The following is a 16491-nucleotide window of genomic DNA, read 5'->3' as shown; positions in this document are numbered from 1 at the left end:
TATAATATACCAAAGAGAAGCCCGAACTCTGAAATTAAAGTCACAGCAAACTAAGGAAGAACGTCTTGTGACCGATGTTACAACTCTTGGTTTATTTTCCTTTTGTGTAACGTTCTTCAGTAACTTAAAAGGAAATGGACATATGTTTGTTATTGATTATCATCTCTTTAACGGTTTGCAAATGTTACAGTAAAATATTGACATTACTTTTGGCTAAAAGGTTTCAAAGTATACTGCTGAAGTCCGCTGGTTTCTTTTCCCCATCCTGAATCAAGTTCTACTTTTTAGATGTTTCCCACTGTGAATATACTTTCTTCTCACACATTTTTTTATACAGCATGTAAAATTAATGTAACGCTCTTTAAAATCGAAATCTCCTTTGACATAAGTACGTCAAGCGAGCTCTCCGTGCATTTCCAAACAGCTGTCAAGCAACAGAAAACCTTTACCAAAAATTTCCCAATGCGCATTCTTTGGAGAAGAAAGGATGCTGGGGATGATGGGAACTGTACTTCATCTACAATAAGAGTACCAGATTGGGGGTGGCTGCAGTAAAATCTATTTCCGCATGACCTCCAGATGCAAACGGTGGCTTTTAAAAGGAACTAATGACTTGGAAATGAATGGTCTTGTTAATATTTGAACCTATTAACACACCGCTTTGCATTGTATATACCCCACCTCTTGTGAGGCGTGTAGGTGGGTTGCATGGAAACTTGTGCTTGCATGGGGGAAAAAAACGATTGTTTTTATTTTTCAAAGCTCTTCCTCTTAACAGCTTTAAAGCACCTTTACATGGGGCTGGGAATTGCAATCCCCAGAATCCACTCCCCGCATGGGCACGAAGATACTTGTAATGAAGCACAGCTGGGAAGGTGGCCAAGTCTTATCTCCCAGGCTCTTTTCAAGCCAGGTTTTCTTCCTTGAAGCTCCTAAATTCAGTATTATTTTTGGTTTGATTGTGGGTATTTTTTCCTCCTGCCAGAAGAACATTGTGTGCAAGGAGAACTTTGGCATCGTACAGGGCCATGTTGCGTCCTATCGTAGCAATAAAAAAGGGCAATTTGCCATATTGCAACAGTGACATTCAGTTCCTGGACAAGAAGGCATGTCCAAGCAGGTGCTCTGACCTAGGCTTCCCCAGCAGCACAAAGCCAACTCCTCATCCCAATAAACCCCTTTTATTTAATTTACAGTGAATTACTCTCCAGCAAAGTCTTTCCTGTCCCACAGTCTTTTAAGATAGTTCACAATTACCGACCTTTATCAGGCTTGGAGAGTGGCCAGGCCGATATCTTTCATACGCCGCAATACTTGGCAAGAATGCAGGAATGAACTAATTGTCTTCTGCAAACTCCACTCCCCTTTCGCTCCTCTTTTATTCCCTCTGGGAGGGGCCCTTCATTTTCCACGTTTCTTAAGTTCTGCATTGCTAGTATTGTAAAGCCACTTGGGGTCATGAACTCTGAAAAAAAAAAAACCCTGTCTCTCCGACGCTGAACTTCAAGCATTTGTGATACCGAAAGTAAGAATGAGAAGCTGAGAACTCAGAATTTCAAACCAGGAAGCTAAAGGTTTGGTAGCAGTCGTGGGTTGCTCCCGGTTCACAAGAACCGGTAGTAAAAATTTGTAGTAGTTCGGAGAACCGGTAATAACATTGGCTGGCCACACCCCCGAACCGGACCCCAGCCCAGTCGCCGCTCGCTTATCCCGCCCACCTCATCAGAGGCTTTTTTCTTTTTTTTACTTTTAAATGCATTTTTTCTACAACCTCTTCGGCTGAAAAAATGCTTTTAAAAGTAAAAAAAAAAAAAGCCTCTGATGATCGCACGACTCAGCTGGGATCGTCAGAGGCTTTTAAAAGCATTTTTTTCTACCACCTCTTTGGCCGAAGAGGTTGTAGGAAAAAAAAATGCCTTTAAAAGCCTCTGGCGATCCCAGCTGAGTTGCCTAAAAGCATTTTTTTTCTGCAACCACTTATGGTTGTAGAAAAAAATGCTTTTAAAAGTAAAAAAAAAAAAAAAAGTTGGTCACGCCCACCCAGTCACATTACCCTCACCAAGCCACACCCACAAAATAAGCCACGCCCACAGAACCGGTAGTAAAAAAATTTAGAACCCACCCCTGTTTGGTAGTATGTAGACCTGCTGGGACCCCCCCAAGAGCCTTGGTAGTACAGGGGTTTAAGGCACTCTGTTATTAAGCTGGTTATTAAGACCAGCTGCCTGCAATTACTGCAGGGTTCGAATCTCGCCAAGGCTCAAGGTTGACTCAGCCTTCCATCCTTTCTAAGGTAGGTAAATTGAGGACCCAGTTTGTGGGGGCAATAAGCTGACTTTGTATAAATATACAAAAGGATGAAGGCTATTGCTGAGCACATTGTAAGCCGCCCTGAGTCTTCGGAGAAGGGCGGCATATAAATCAAATTAAAAAAAAAATGTGTTAGTTGAGTTTTGTTAGTGGGAAACCCATAAGAACATAAGCAGGTCTTTCTGGATTGGATCCCTGGTTTAGCAGCCTGTTCCCACAGTGAAAAACTGGCTGTATAAAAAAAAAAACCCACTGATTTTGTAGCTGATGGTTTTCACTGCCGTCAAGGCACACAAAAATCCAGCAGTCTGTTTTAGATTGGATATCTTTATCATCTTCTTGCTCAAGCCTGTTGATGGCCAGTATTCTCAGGCCAGCTCCAGAAAACTTGCTGATATCATCACCATCGTTAATTTCTTGGACCACCTGGTCTCTCACGCCTCTCCCTGATGGATTTGGTGCACGCACTGACCTAGGTAGCGTCTTGCCTGAAGCCAGCTACTAAATCTGAAAAACGGCTTATCGCTGTAGGTTCCCACAAGTCTTCAGACCCCCCCGTGCTTCATTGGCCTCCCAAAGGCATTATGAGAGTTTGAGAACAGTAGGTGGATGGGTGCAAATGAATGGACGCTGCGAGGATATCTGGGACCAGCTATTGCTAGGATTTCTAGCCTTGCTACTCAAAAAAAGTAGGGGACATATGGATTACTAGATGCTACCAAACTCCATAGCTTCCAGGTTCTAAAAAGCATGGCTAAGCATGGAGAGCTGGGAGTTATAGTACAGTTCCCTCTGAAAATCCGCCGTTTCTTTTGTCCTAGCGTAACCTGTATCTCTTTATCTGTATCTATATCGATTATATATAATCTGTATCTATATTGAAGGGACGCGATGGCTCAGTGGCTCAGATGCTGTGCTTGTCGATCAAAAGGTCGGGGGTTCAGCGGTTCGAATCCCTAGCGCCACGTAACAGGGTGAACTCCCGTGACTTGTCCCAGCTTCTGCCAACCTAGTAGTTCGAAAGCACGTAAAAAATGCAAGTAGAAAAAAATAGGGACCACCTTCAGTGGGAAGGTAACAGCATTCCGTACACCTTTAGCATTGAGTCATGCTGACCACATGACCACATAGACGTCTTCGGACAGTGCTGGCTCTTCAGCTTTGAAACGGAGATGACCACTGCCCAGTGGTGGATTTCAAATTTTTTTTACTACCGGTTTTGTGGGTGTGGCTTGGTAGGTGTGGCAGGGGAAGAATACTGTGAAATCTCCATTCCCACCCCACTCTGGGAGAAGGATACTGCAAAATCCCCATTTCCTCCCGATCAGCTGGGACCTGGGAGGCAGAGAATAGATGGGGGCGGAGCCAGTCAGAATTTTTACTACCGGTTCTCCGAACTACTCAAAATTTCCGCTACCGGTTCTCCAGAACTGGTCAGAACCTGCTGAAATCCACCTCTGTCACCGCCCCTAGAATCGGGAACGACTAGCACATATGTGTGAGGGGAATCTTTACCTTTACCTTTTAACCCGTATCTCTGGTGGCCTACAATATCCAAATATGAGGAGCTCCCAGGTCCAGTCTTCCCCGGTGATTCCTCTTACTCGTGCGAGGAGCCTGTTTTTCTTCTCTTGTTCCAAGCAAAGGTTGGGGAATAACCGGTTGGGATAAAATGAGAACATCCTGATTTAACCTTTGAGCTAGTAGATAGAATAGTGCTGTGTTCCTGGGAAATCTTTGCTGAGCTTAGAGATCTGGGCTGCAGCTTTGTCAATGGCTACGTCAAGGAAAGGAGAGGAGATAAGGGATGAGGTTGGGCTGAATCAGCTTTCTTGACAGGCACTTTAAACCCAGGCCATGGCTGATGTCAATGTCTTGGCTGGAGAAGACAAGGGGAAGACGAACATTGAGCCAATAAAGTATTGCAACATAAAGCAGATTTCTTTCCTCATCTTCCAAACTCAGCTTTGCTATTTCAGACTGCCACCACTAGTAAGTTCTGGATTTCAGGAATCTAATAAATTTCCCATCTGAATGATCGCCACATTGTCCAGTTCTTGTGGCTTGGACCTCATCTATCTCAGTCATTCTCATTTTTTTAAAAAAATCAACTAAGGGCCACCTTGTGTGAAAAGGACTCTTTGATGCTTGGCCAACCATCTCTTTTAACCGTCGCTTCTGTATCTTGTTATTTCCCCATCTTAAGCAAGCAGTATTATCGTTTCATTTTTCTGCTTTTCCTGCAGAAGAGTTAATGTATATATGGAAGGATCAGGAATTTGGGGGTGTTTTGGGATTGTTTTTTTGTATGTGTGTCATTTTGTTAATAAGCAACTAATCCTAGGGAAAGGAAAGGTGGATGAAAGATCAACCATCTTATCTCCAGATGGTTTCAAACCAGGCCCGAAACGGGATTATGCAATTTACGTGCAACACACCTAAAAACAGGTAGAGTGTGGATTGCACCATCCCAGCTTCAGTCAGAATTCAGAATCAGATCAATCACGTCTTTTTTGATCATGCTAAGGGGACACGCCAATCTCCTAGAGATGTCTTGGCTGGCCCTCAAGCTTCCTAGATTAGATCAGATTAGATTAGATTAGATTAGTTTAACAGAGTTGGAAGGGACCTTGTAGGTCATCTAGTCCAACCCCCCATGCAAGCAGGAGATGCCTACATCATTTCTGACAGATGGCAGTCCAGTCTCTTCTTGAAAGCCTCCAGTGATGAAACTCCCACAATTTCTGAAGGCAACTTCTGTTCCATTGGTTGATTTTTCTCTCTTTTTTAAAAAAAAAAAAAAGTTTTTTTTTAACAAAATTAAAAAACATTGGACATAGATATGACATCACTGGTTCCAAACATTTTCCGTCACTTTACGATAATATTAGTACTCATATAAACATATAGTTCTTAAGCTTTGTTCATTATTTAAACATAATACAATATTAATACTTTCCCCCTTATTTCTAGTATATTTATTCCTCTCTTAAACATACATTTATCTATAATAATATCTATATTTTTGTTTTAACACTATACATTTGTCTTGGCTACCCTCTTGTTATCTATCCAATCGTAAAATTGTTCCCAGATTTTCCAGAAAGAAATTCCAACTGAAAAGGAAATATTACTGAAAATCTTTAACTGCGCAGAAATGGACAGACTCACTTTGGAACTCAAGGATAAAAGCGAAACTAAGTACTACAAAATCTGGGGTTGATTTTTCTCATTGTCAGCAAATTTCTCCTAATTTCTAGGTTGAATCGCTCCTTGATCTTTTTCCCTCGACCCTGCAAATCTTTCCGTTGTTGTCGGAAAAGCCTTCTTGGTCTCTGCGAACCGTACTCGTGGGGATAGGAATCCAACGTTAGAAAAACCATGTTTGATCCTGCACAAACTGGATCTCATCCCTCCGCAACCAACGCTCAGCTCTTTAAATCTTTTCGATATCGAGGTGCAGATGGTTGCTAAACTATTCGCGGTATTTTTCTGTTCGGCGGTTCACTGAATAGGGCAGGTGCGAGACCTCAGATTCTCTTTGCAATTGGTTCACCGTTCTCTCTCTCTCTCTCTCTCTCTCTTTTGCAACCGAGACGGAATATGTTATTACAAAGAAGAAACCAAAATACCAGCTTCCCTAAATGCTTCGTGCTCAGCCTGGAAACAAAAACAACCTACAATACAAGAGAGACCTAATTAAATCGGCCTGCTTTAGCAGCTGTGTTGATCGTATAGATTGCGTCTCTTGTCTGACGATACGCCGAATGCCAAGTGACAATTTGAGCTTTCTTTGATGAAAGCGAGGCATCTGTTTTAGCCAAGAATATCACACGATTAAAACGATCACCAGTTGGACTGCAAATGACTTCATACTCCAGGGCTCGGCAACATTTAGAATAGAATAGAATAGAATAATAGAGTTGGAAGGGACCTTGGAGGTCTTCTAGTCCAACCCCCTGCTTAGGCAGGAGACCCTACACCAGGGGTCTGCAACCTTAAACACTCAAAGAGCCATTTGGACCCGTTTCCCACAGAAAAGAAAACACCAGGAGCCACAAAACCCTTCCCGTGTCTGACTATTTCTTGAGCAGCCACAAAACTAGCATATGTAGTTGAATTAAATGTTCTGTTTTCTTCTGAAACTTTTCTTTTCTTGGATTTATCCATGGTTGGCCTACCGGGGGTTGAAAAGCTCAATAAATTGTGTGCCGGCTGGTGTCGCACATTGGTGGTTGTGATGCATATTTTGAGTGATGGAGCCGCAGCAGAAGGATGAAAGAGCCACATGCGGCTCCAGAGCTGCAGGTTGCTGACTCCTGCCCTACCCCACTTCAGACAAATGGTTATCCAACATCTTCTTAAAAATTTCTAGTGTTGGAGCATTCACAACTTCTGGAGGCAAGTTGCTCCACTGGTTAATTGTTCTCACTGTCAAGAAATTTCTCCTTAGTTATAAGTTGCTTCTCTCCTTGATGTGTTTCCACCCATTGCTTCTTGTCCTGCCCTCAGGGGCTTTGGAGAATAGCTTGACTCCCTCTTCTTTGTGGCAGCCCCTGAGATATTCGAACACTGCTATCCTGTCTCCCTTAGTTCTTCTTTTCATTAAACTAGACATACCATATTTTGATATTTTTGAGAGCCCAGCCTAAAGACTTTATTATTTTAGTTATAGGTTTTGTGGGGATCCAGCAATACAGATAGTCCTCGAGTTACGATTTCTGTTGCTAAGCGAGACAGTGAGTGGGTTTTCCCCTAGGTCGCAAAAGGGGATCATGTGAACCCGGGACTCTGTAACCGTCATAAATATGAGTCAGTTGTCAAGCATCTGAATTTTGATCACACGACCGTTGGAGACGCTGCAGGCAGTGGGTCTCAGTGTGAAAAGTGGTCATAAGTCACTTTTTTCAGTGAAGTTGTAACTTTGAATGTAACTTTGAATGGTTGTAAGCAGGGGTGGGTTCTACTTACCTTTACTACCGGTTCGCAACGGGATCACGCACACGCATTTGCTTCACTCGCATGCGCACCAGGCCTCTGCACATGCGCAGATCACCTATGATGACATCCGGGGCAGTGGGCGGAGCCTCTCGCCGGTTTTACTACCGGTTCTTGCAAACCAGGCCGAACCGGGGATAACCCATCACTGGTTGTAAATCAAGGATTACCAGTAGATGAAGCCATATATTTCCCCCCCTCCCCCCCAAGCAGGAGTGGGTTCTAAATTTTTTTACTACCGGTTCTCTGGGCGTGGCTTATTTAGTGGGCGTGGTTTAATGGTCATGTGACAATTCTTTAGGATTTAGCAGAGGTACTCATCTACCAGGCTTTTAACTGCTTGCAGAGCTGTACCGGTCTACCCATTTGTTTTTGGAGCGTTCCGATCTACCCATTTGTTTTTGGAGCGCACTGGTCTACCACCACACTGCCTTTTACCACTGATCAGCTGTAGGGCGGCCCTTTGAAGCGCTGCGCAAGAGTTTAGACAGTTTTTTGCCGCTCTGCCACCACCGAGAGCATCAGAAACCACTTTCAGGCAGCTTGGCCTCAATTGCCAATCTACCACCACCGAGTGGTTTACAAGGAACGGATCGGTTCTAGCCGATCAGTTGGGAGGCTTCTTGGCTTCTCAATTTAAAGTTACGGTATCTTGTTGTTTTTTCTCTCTCTCTTCTTTGTCAAGTGAGCCCTGATTTTTTCCTTCTAGCTCAGTGGTTCTCAACCTGTGGGTTGGGACCCCTTTGGGGGTCGAATAACCCTTTCACAGGGGTCGCCTAAGACCATCAGAAAACACATATTTCCAATGGTCTTAGTAATAATTTTAATGTTGGGGGTCACCACAATATGAGGAACTGTATTAAAGGGTCGCAGCATTAGGAAGGTTGAGACCCACTGTTCTAGCTGATCAGCTGGGACTCGGGAGGCAGCGAATAGATTTGGGGCAGGGCCAGGCAGAGATAGTATTTACCGGTTCTCCGAACTACTCAAAATTTCCACTACCGGTTCTTGCGAACCGGGGAGAACCAGTAGCAACCCACCACTGCCCGCGAGGTCTTATTGTTGTGCTATTTCGAGCATCAGGAACATACCTACGCTCTTACTTATCTTAATCATCTTTGTTTTGTTTCACATATTGTTGCGCTTCATTAAATAAAATAAATAATAGCGATAGCAAACAAGTCCTTCCAGTGAACTAAAAAACAAAAATTACTCATATCAGATTAACCTTTCGTACTGATAAACCACATGATGGTCATTAAGAAGATTACAAAGGTAGATGACATTAAAACTTCGAACAAGAAAGGTAGAGGGAATGTAAAGCAATTGACTGGAAATCGCCCAGCTGTTGAAAGTCAGGTGGCCTATACATTATTTATTATTATTTAGTAAACAAAACCATTTCTGAGAATTGGACCAGATTGAATTTAACAGAATTTAACAGAATAACAGAGCTGAAAGGGACTTTGGAGGTCTTCTAGTCCAACCCTCTGCACAAGCAGGAAACCCTAGACCATTGGTGAAATAATTTTCTTGGCCTGGTATATAAGAAAAGGAAGGAAGGAAGGAAGGAAGGAAAGAAGGAAAGAAAAGAAAAGAAAAGAAAAGAAAAAAGGAAGGAAGGAAGGAAGGAAGGAAGGAAGGAAGGAAGGAAGGAAAGAAAGAGAAAGAGGGAGCAAGGGAGGAAAGTTAGGTAGGTAGGTAGGTAGGTAGGAAAGAGAAAGGAAGGAAGGAAGGAAGAAAAAGAAAGGAAAGAAGGAAGGAAGAAAGGAGGAAGAATTTCTAAGATTTAAAAATAAACATTCTGAGTTTTAATTATTTGGTTCTGCAAAAAGGAAAGGAAAGGAAAGGAAAGGAAAGGAAAGGAAAGGAAAGGAAAGGAAGGAAGGAAGGAAGGAAAGAGAGGGAGGGAGGAAAGTTAGGTAGGTAGGTAGATAGGAAAGAGAAAGAAAGAAAGAAAGGAAGGAAGGAAGGAAGGGAGGGAGGGAGGGAGGGAGGAAGGGAGGAAGGAAGGGAGGAAGGGAGGAGGAGGAAATTCTAAGATTTAAAAATAAACATTCTGAGTTTTAATTATTTGGTTCTGCAGAAAGAAAAAGAAAAGAAAGAAAGAAAGAAAGAAAGAAAAGGGAGGGAGGGAGGGAGGGAGGGAGGGAAGGAAGGAAGGAAGGAAGGAAGGAAGGAAGGAAGGAAGGAAGGAAGGAAGGAAGGAAAGAAGGAAGGAAGGAAGGAAGGAAAGAAGGAAGGAAGGAAGGGAAATTTACAACAATTGCAGCATCATATAATGACCGTTTGCGACCTCCCCAGCTGACTTCTGACACACAAAGACAGTGAGGGAAGCTGAATTTGCTTCATGGCCACATGATTCATTTAACAACTGCGCTGCAGTTAAGAACCCAGGCCAGAAACATGCAATCGGGCCTGACTCGCCTTGCTCAGCAATCGACATTCTGGCCCCTATTGTGGTCATAAGTTAAGGACCACCGACCTGCATTCTGGAATCGACAGCTGTGCTCGTAGACTGAACATGGGTCCAAGGATGGAAATTAGAAAGAAGAGTCCTGCCTTGGAAGTCTCTTCACCTGAAACCTTTAGCCGGGATCTCTCTTAAACCCAACCTCTGTTTCTGCTCCTACAGACGGTCTCTTGCCCAATGAATGCAATAACCGAGGACATTTACACCAACGGCTCAGCCAAGAACGGTAGCCTCGCTCATGCCAATGGCCAGGAGATGCGGAAGATACGTTTAATCCAGTTTGAGAAGACCAACGAGGAGCCCATGGTGAGTTGATGGGTACTTACGGGACCGCCTTCTGCCACCAATAGCCTCCCACCGGCCGGTTCGCTCCCACAGAGAGGGCCTCCTCAGGGTGCCGTCGGCCAGACAATGCCGGCTGACGACCCCCAGGAGGAGAGCCTTCTCTGTGGTGGCACCTACCCTCTGGAACAATCTACCCCCAGAGATACGAGTGATCTCCGACCTTCGGATTTTTCGTCGGGCCCTAAAAACTCATTTTTTCCAGTTAGCCGGTCTGTCTTGATTTTAGGGTTAGTTTTAAAATTTTAATATTGATTTTAATTGACAAGTTTTAAATTATGGGCCAAATTTATAAATTATTTTAACTTTATTTTTTAACTGTGATGTTTTGTATAGATGTTTTTATCTTGGCTGTTCACCGCCCTGAGTCCGAAAGGAGAAGGGCGGTATAGAAATTTGAATAAAGTAAAGTAAAGTAAAGTAAAAGAGGAGGAGAGATTTAATTTGGGGCATTCCAGCTGCTGGGAGAAATCATTACCCAAACTAGGTAACATCATCATCCCTAGTTAAGAGCCGCGGTGGCGCAGTGGCTAGAGTGTAGTACTGCAGGCTACTTCTGCTGACTGCCGGCTGCCTGCAATTTGGCAGTTTGAATCTCATCAGGCTCAAGGTTGACTCAGTCTTCCATTCTTCCGAGGTGGGTAAAATGAGGAGCCATCTTGATTGTTTGGGGGGCAAATGCAAAATGCTGACTCTGTAAATCGCTTAGACAGGGCTGTAAAGCACTGTGAAGCGGTATATCCGTAAGTCTAAGTGCTATTGCTATTAGGAGCTCTGGTGGCATGGTGGTTAGAATGCAGTATTGTAGGCTAACTCTGCCCGCTGCCAGCAGTTCGATCCTGATCGGCTGAAGGTTGACCCATCCTTCCGAGGTGGGTAAAATGAGGAGCCAGATTCTTGGGGGCAATATGTTGATTCTGTAAACCTCTTAGAGAGGGCTGCAAAGCACTGTGAAGCGGTATATAAGTCTAAGTGCTTTTGTCCTTCCTTTCTTCCTTCCTTTTCTATTTTCTATTTTCTATTATTTTCTATTTTCTATTTTCTAGTCTAGTCTAGAAAGTAGAGTAGACTCTATTCTATTCCCTTGCCTTCGACTCCACTCTCTGTTCTCTTCTCTTCTCTTCTCTTCTCTTCTCTTCTCTTCTCTTCTCTTCTCTTCTCTTCTCTTCTCTTCTCTTCTCTTCTCTTCTCTTCTCCTCTCCTCTCCTCTCCTCTCCTCCCCTCTCCTCTCCTCTCCTCTCCTCCTCTCCTCTCCTCTCCTCTTCTTCTCTTCTATGCATTCCCTTCCCTTCCATTCCATTCTATTCCATTTCGTAATTCTGTAATTCTATTCTATTCTATTCTATTCTATTCTATTCTATTCTATTCTATTCTATTCTATTCTATTCTATTCTATTCCATAATTCCATTCTGTTCCGTTCTAATTTCTATTTCTATTAACTCCCTGTCTCTTCCAGGGTATCACCCTGAAGCTCAACGAGAAGAAAAGCTGCATGGTGGCCAGGATCCTTCACGGGGGCATGATTCACAGGCAAGGTAAATAGAAGCTGAGCTGGAAAAATACAGGCAGTCCTCTTTGATTTACGCAACAGTTTACTTGATGATCATCTGAATTCACAACAGCGCTGAAAAACAATGTTGCCGGGGGTCACGTGATTAAAGTCCAGATGGCTGGCCAACTGGTTCATATTTATGACGGTTGCAATGTCCCGGGGTCCTGTGATCACCTTTCACGACAGGGGAAAGGTGATCACAGATTCTGCAGATTCACTTACCGTATTTTTCGGAGTATAAGACGCACCTACCTTTTTTGGTGAGGAAAAGAAGAAAAAGAAATCTCCCTCTGCCTCTGAGCAATTTTGCCTCCTTGCAGCAAACAGCAAACAGCCTGCTTTACTTTCATCTTCGTTTTCAGCATTAGCACAAGGGGGAAAAAAATCTGCTGCAGCAATTTTCCTCTTTGCAGCAAGCAGCAGAGCCCTGCGCAAAACAGCTCAGAGCAAATCAGCGGAGAGTCGGGAGGCTGATCCAATCAACTTGTGCTAATTAGGCTGTGCTGAAGCTGAAAGGAGCTGCTTTTTCTTGCTGTTTGCTTGCAAGGACGTAACTGCTGTGAGGCAGAGGCCAAAGGGTGGGGGCTACATTCTGTGGGTGGGTGGGGCTACATTCAGTGTATAAGATGCACCTAAATTTTCACCCCCTTTTAGGTGAAAAAGGTGCGTCTTATACTCCAAAAAATATGGTAATAATGGCGTTGTTAACTTAACAACTGCAGGGATTGACTTGACAACTCTGGCGAGGAAGGTCATAGAATGGGGCACAAAATTCACTCCACAAATGTCTCTCTTAGCAACATAAACTTTGGGATCAATTGTGGTCGGAAGTCAAGGACTACCTGTACTCTAAAGAACCGCTTGCTTTTGGATCACGCCTCCGACTGCAGAGTTAATGCCTGACTCCCCTTTCCCCCTTTTTAGCAGCTGAATCCGGGATCCTGAACTTCCCAAGGGGTCCTTATACAGGCAGTCGTTGATTTACAACAGTTCATTTCCATAAGCGTTCAAAGTTGGAACGGCACTGGAAAAAAGAACTGATTTATGCCACGGTGGTAAAGTACAAGGATTGGTTGTTAGATATATTTGTCAGTGCTGTTCTAATTTTGAATGGTCATTAAATAAATGGTTGTAAGTCCAGGAGTACCTGCCGTATCAATGTGGGACTACGATTCCCCATTTCTTTCTTTTCTGCTGTTTGGATAGAGAGAGGAAAATTCGCATTTTTAGTTCTTTTTTTTTTTAACATGTTTTATTCAGGGGTGGTCTTCAAAAATTTTAGCAAGGGGTTCTTTGCCCGGTTGCTGGGTGGGCGTGGCCATGGTGGGCGTGGCCTAGTTGGCCTCCTGCACCACGGTGGGGGAGGGGCATTTTTGCCCTCCCCGGGCTCTGTAGGCTTTCCTTGAGCCTCCAGGAGAGCAAAAATGGCCTCCCCAGACTCCAGAGGCCCTCTGGAGGCTGGAAACGGGCCCATTTCTGGCCTTCCCAAACTTCCAGTAGGCCCATTTTTCACTCTTCCTGAGCCTCCGTGCACGCCCTGCACTTACCTGCATCCAAAACGGGCCGTGTGGTGACTCCTGGGAGGGGAGGGGTGGGGTGGGCGGAGCCAGCCAGGAGTGGGATTTAGGGGTTCTCCGAACTGCACAGAATCTTAGCTAGAGGTTCTCCCGAACCCTTGCGAACCCCAGCAGCCCACCGCTGGTTTTATTGATACATTTTTCTTTAAAACCATAAAAAATTCCATGTCTATCTGAACCGCGTGTTGTCTGGGCATAATTAATTTTGTGTAAATGTAAAACAATAACCATAATCGTGCTAATAATCTTAATAAGAATATGGACAGAGAGTGGAAAATTCGCATTTTTAATTCTTAAGCTTGTTGGGTACTTTCTTCTAAGGTTTCCTCTCCTGATTTCTGGCATTTGACAGTTAATTTTTACAGGTTTTTAAAAAGGGGGCCCACCCATCCCAACGGTAGGGTAGGGGGTGAGCCATTTTTCAAGCTATAAATTGTGCTCTCTCTTGTTCTTGGCATTCTGGCAAATCTGCTCTGACGCTTCACCATTCTGTGTGTCCTACCTTGGCAGGTTTCCTTCGTGTGGGAGATGAGATCCTCGAGATCAATGGGAAGAGTGTGGCCAACCATTCGGTAGACCAGTTGCAAAAGATCTTGGTAGGTTTGGGGGACCAAGGAAGGCAGGATGAATCTAAGCTTTCCTTGGGGAACAGAAATCAAGGGTGACTATGTCAGAGTGTGTTGCAGAAATCAAATCCAGAAAGCACACACAGGTAACTGATTCAGCAGGATTCATTATCTTCTCTTTATATATAATAACACATGAAATAAATATACAATACCAATGGCAGATTCTCCAACGTGGTAGTAGTTACAAGCAAAACACAAGCAGAGGAGAGAAGTTTTTGTTTCAGTTCAGCAGAGCTGACTAGTTTTTGCACAGACTCAGATGTTACAGAACTAAGCCACACCCAGGCTCCAAACTGTTTCAGCTCCTATAGGCTGACCTTGTTACTAAGCTCTATTCATTGGCTGACCTTGTTACCATGTCTCTGCCAGTCATGAATGCATTGACAGACTACAATTCCCAGAAGTGGGGGAGAAGAAATCATTGGACATAGGTCTTGGGGTACATGCTTAGTCTTAAACGGTTCTTTTAAAAGGAGGTTATGAGAAGAAATATCCAGATGGAACTCTTACCGTGTTCATTGAAAAATATATTCTTGAAAACAACATGTGAAAGATGCAGTTTTTTAATTGAGTGGTCTTGAAATTTATTTAATGGTCCACAATTTCAGTAAGTTTGGGAATCAAGCTTTAGCATCTCAGCCAGCATGTCAACCCAAGATTTTTAATTATAGCTACAGCAATAGCACTTAGACTTATATACCTCTTCATAGTGCTTTTACAGCCCTCTCTAAGCAGTTTACAGAGTCAGCCTGTTGCCCCCAACAATCTGGGTCCTCATTTTACCCACCTCGGAAGGATGGAAGGCTGAGTCAACCTTGAGCCAGTGAGGATCGAACTGCTGGCAGTCAGCAGAATTAGCCTGCAATACTACATTCTAACCACTGCGCCACCTCGGCTCTATTATGGTTTGAAAATTAGATGGAATTCACACATAAGGAGTTAAGTAGAATTCTTAAGCCATAAGAATTGAATTTACTCACCATGGGAAGCCTGACACCATCAAACCACTCTTATGGCTCGGTGTTACTTGTGAGCCAGACTTCCTTCCCGCCTCCTATTTATTTCCCTTTGGGGTCAGCTAGCTTTGAGCTTTGAAATTCAGCCTGTTTTGCAGGAGAAATACTGCTAGGTATGGATTTGAACATTAAATCCTCTGCCTGGTTAAGCTCATAAATTCGTCTTTTTCCCAGACTGCCAGGACAATATGTATCTTTTGAAATGCTTTTATCAGGTTCAAGAAGTCAGGAGAGGGTTCAAAATCACGACGAGTTTATTTCCTAAACTTATACATAAGAATCTGATCTACTAACAGTCGAGGTGAATTGGTGCCAGATACGAGTCAACGGACTTCAAAGAAGGCTGGACTTGGGTCTATTATATGAGGGCGTAGAGATTCCAGATTGATGATGCATTTGACCCAGCAGTGGGTTTTACCGGTTCACCGCACGCACACTTGCTTCATGTGCGCGCGCACAAGTTTGTGTGTGCACCTGCCTTCCGCACATGCGCCCGGCCTTCCACCATGTGCTTTGCGTGCAGGCGTGCCTTCCACGCATGTGCCCAGCCTCAAAAATGTGCCTAAATAAGATGGCATAGAGCCGGGTCGGGTGGGCAGGCCCACCCACGATTTCTGCTACCACTTCGGGTCAACCAGTCCGAACCGGCTGAATACCACCTCGGATTTGACCCTGCCCTTGGGCTCAGCCTGGTATCTCCTATAGCCGTGATGGCGAACCTATGGCATGTGTGGCACAGGTGGCACGTGTAGCCATATTGGTGGGCACGCGAGTTCAGCTTCGGTGCGCATGTGTGTGCCGGCCAGCTGATTTTTGGGCCTTCTGGGCCCACCAGAAGTAGAGAAACAGGCTGTCTACTGCCTCTGGAAGACCTCAGGGGGTGGTGGGGAAGGCCCGTTTTTCTCTCTCACCCAGCCTATAGAGACTTTCTAGGAGTCTGGGGAGGGCGAAAACGGCCTTCCCCACCTCCCCGGAGGCCAGAAACGGCCCATTTGCCAACTTCTGCTGGGACCGGAAGTTGGCAAACGGGCTGTTTTCGGCCTCCGGAAGGCCTCCGGAGTGTGTGAGGAAGGCCATTTTAGCCCTCCCCAGACTCTTAGAAAGGCTCTGGAGGCTGGGGAGAGCAAAAAACGGGCCTACCGTGCCATCACGTGCCAGGAGCGGGGGGAGTCACATGCACATGCGCGGGGGCAGGGCACATAGAATTATGGGTGTGAGCACACAGGCGCGCAAAACCCCCCCGCCCCGCTTCTGGCACGTGATGGCAAAAAGGTTAGCCATCACTGTCCTACAGCTTCTGTGGAATTTCAGAACTGACTTATAGTCTCCTCCGTATTTTCACTTGGGTGGCTGAAGAAGGAACACTTGAAATGTTATTCCATGGTTGGTCTGGAAACCATTTCTTAATCTAGAGAACGTTTTTTTTCTCTCTCTTTTCTTTGAACATCTAGAAAGAAACTAAGGGAACCGTCACCCTAAAGATTGTTCCCAACCAGCAGAATCGTATTCTGCCTCTCCAGGTAGGTAGAACATTTTTAATTAGCAGTTTTTATTCTGATTTGCTCTGCAAAATCCATTCCTTTTTTTAAAAAC

General features: G+C 44.4%; 1 protein-coding gene across 1 annotated transcript in view; it reads left to right on the top strand.

The window, feature by feature from the left end:
* The window catches only part of MPP1 (MAGUK p55 scaffold protein 1), a 37907-nt gene that overhangs the window by 8514 nt on the left and 12902 nt on the right, over positions 1–16491 (top strand). Inside the window, exons 2-5 of the mRNA XM_060692105.2 lie at positions 9944–10087; positions 11581–11659; positions 13764–13849; positions 16350–16418. Of these exons, the coding sequence (XP_060548088.2) occupies positions 9944–10087; positions 11581–11659; positions 13764–13849; positions 16350–16418 (378 nt within the window). The remainder of the gene's footprint in view (positions 1–9943; positions 10088–11580; positions 11660–13763; positions 13850–16349; positions 16419–16491) is intronic.

This window comes from Pantherophis guttatus, chromosome 12 (genome assembly GCF_059756535.1).
Source record: "Pantherophis guttatus breed Tessera chromosome 12, ASM5975653v1, whole genome shotgun sequence".
In the NCBI taxonomy this organism is placed as follows: Eukaryota; Metazoa; Chordata; class Lepidosauria; order Squamata; family Colubridae; genus Pantherophis; species Pantherophis guttatus.
Note: the sequence above shows the minus strand (reverse complement) of the source record. Positions and strands in the feature narration are given on the sequence as shown.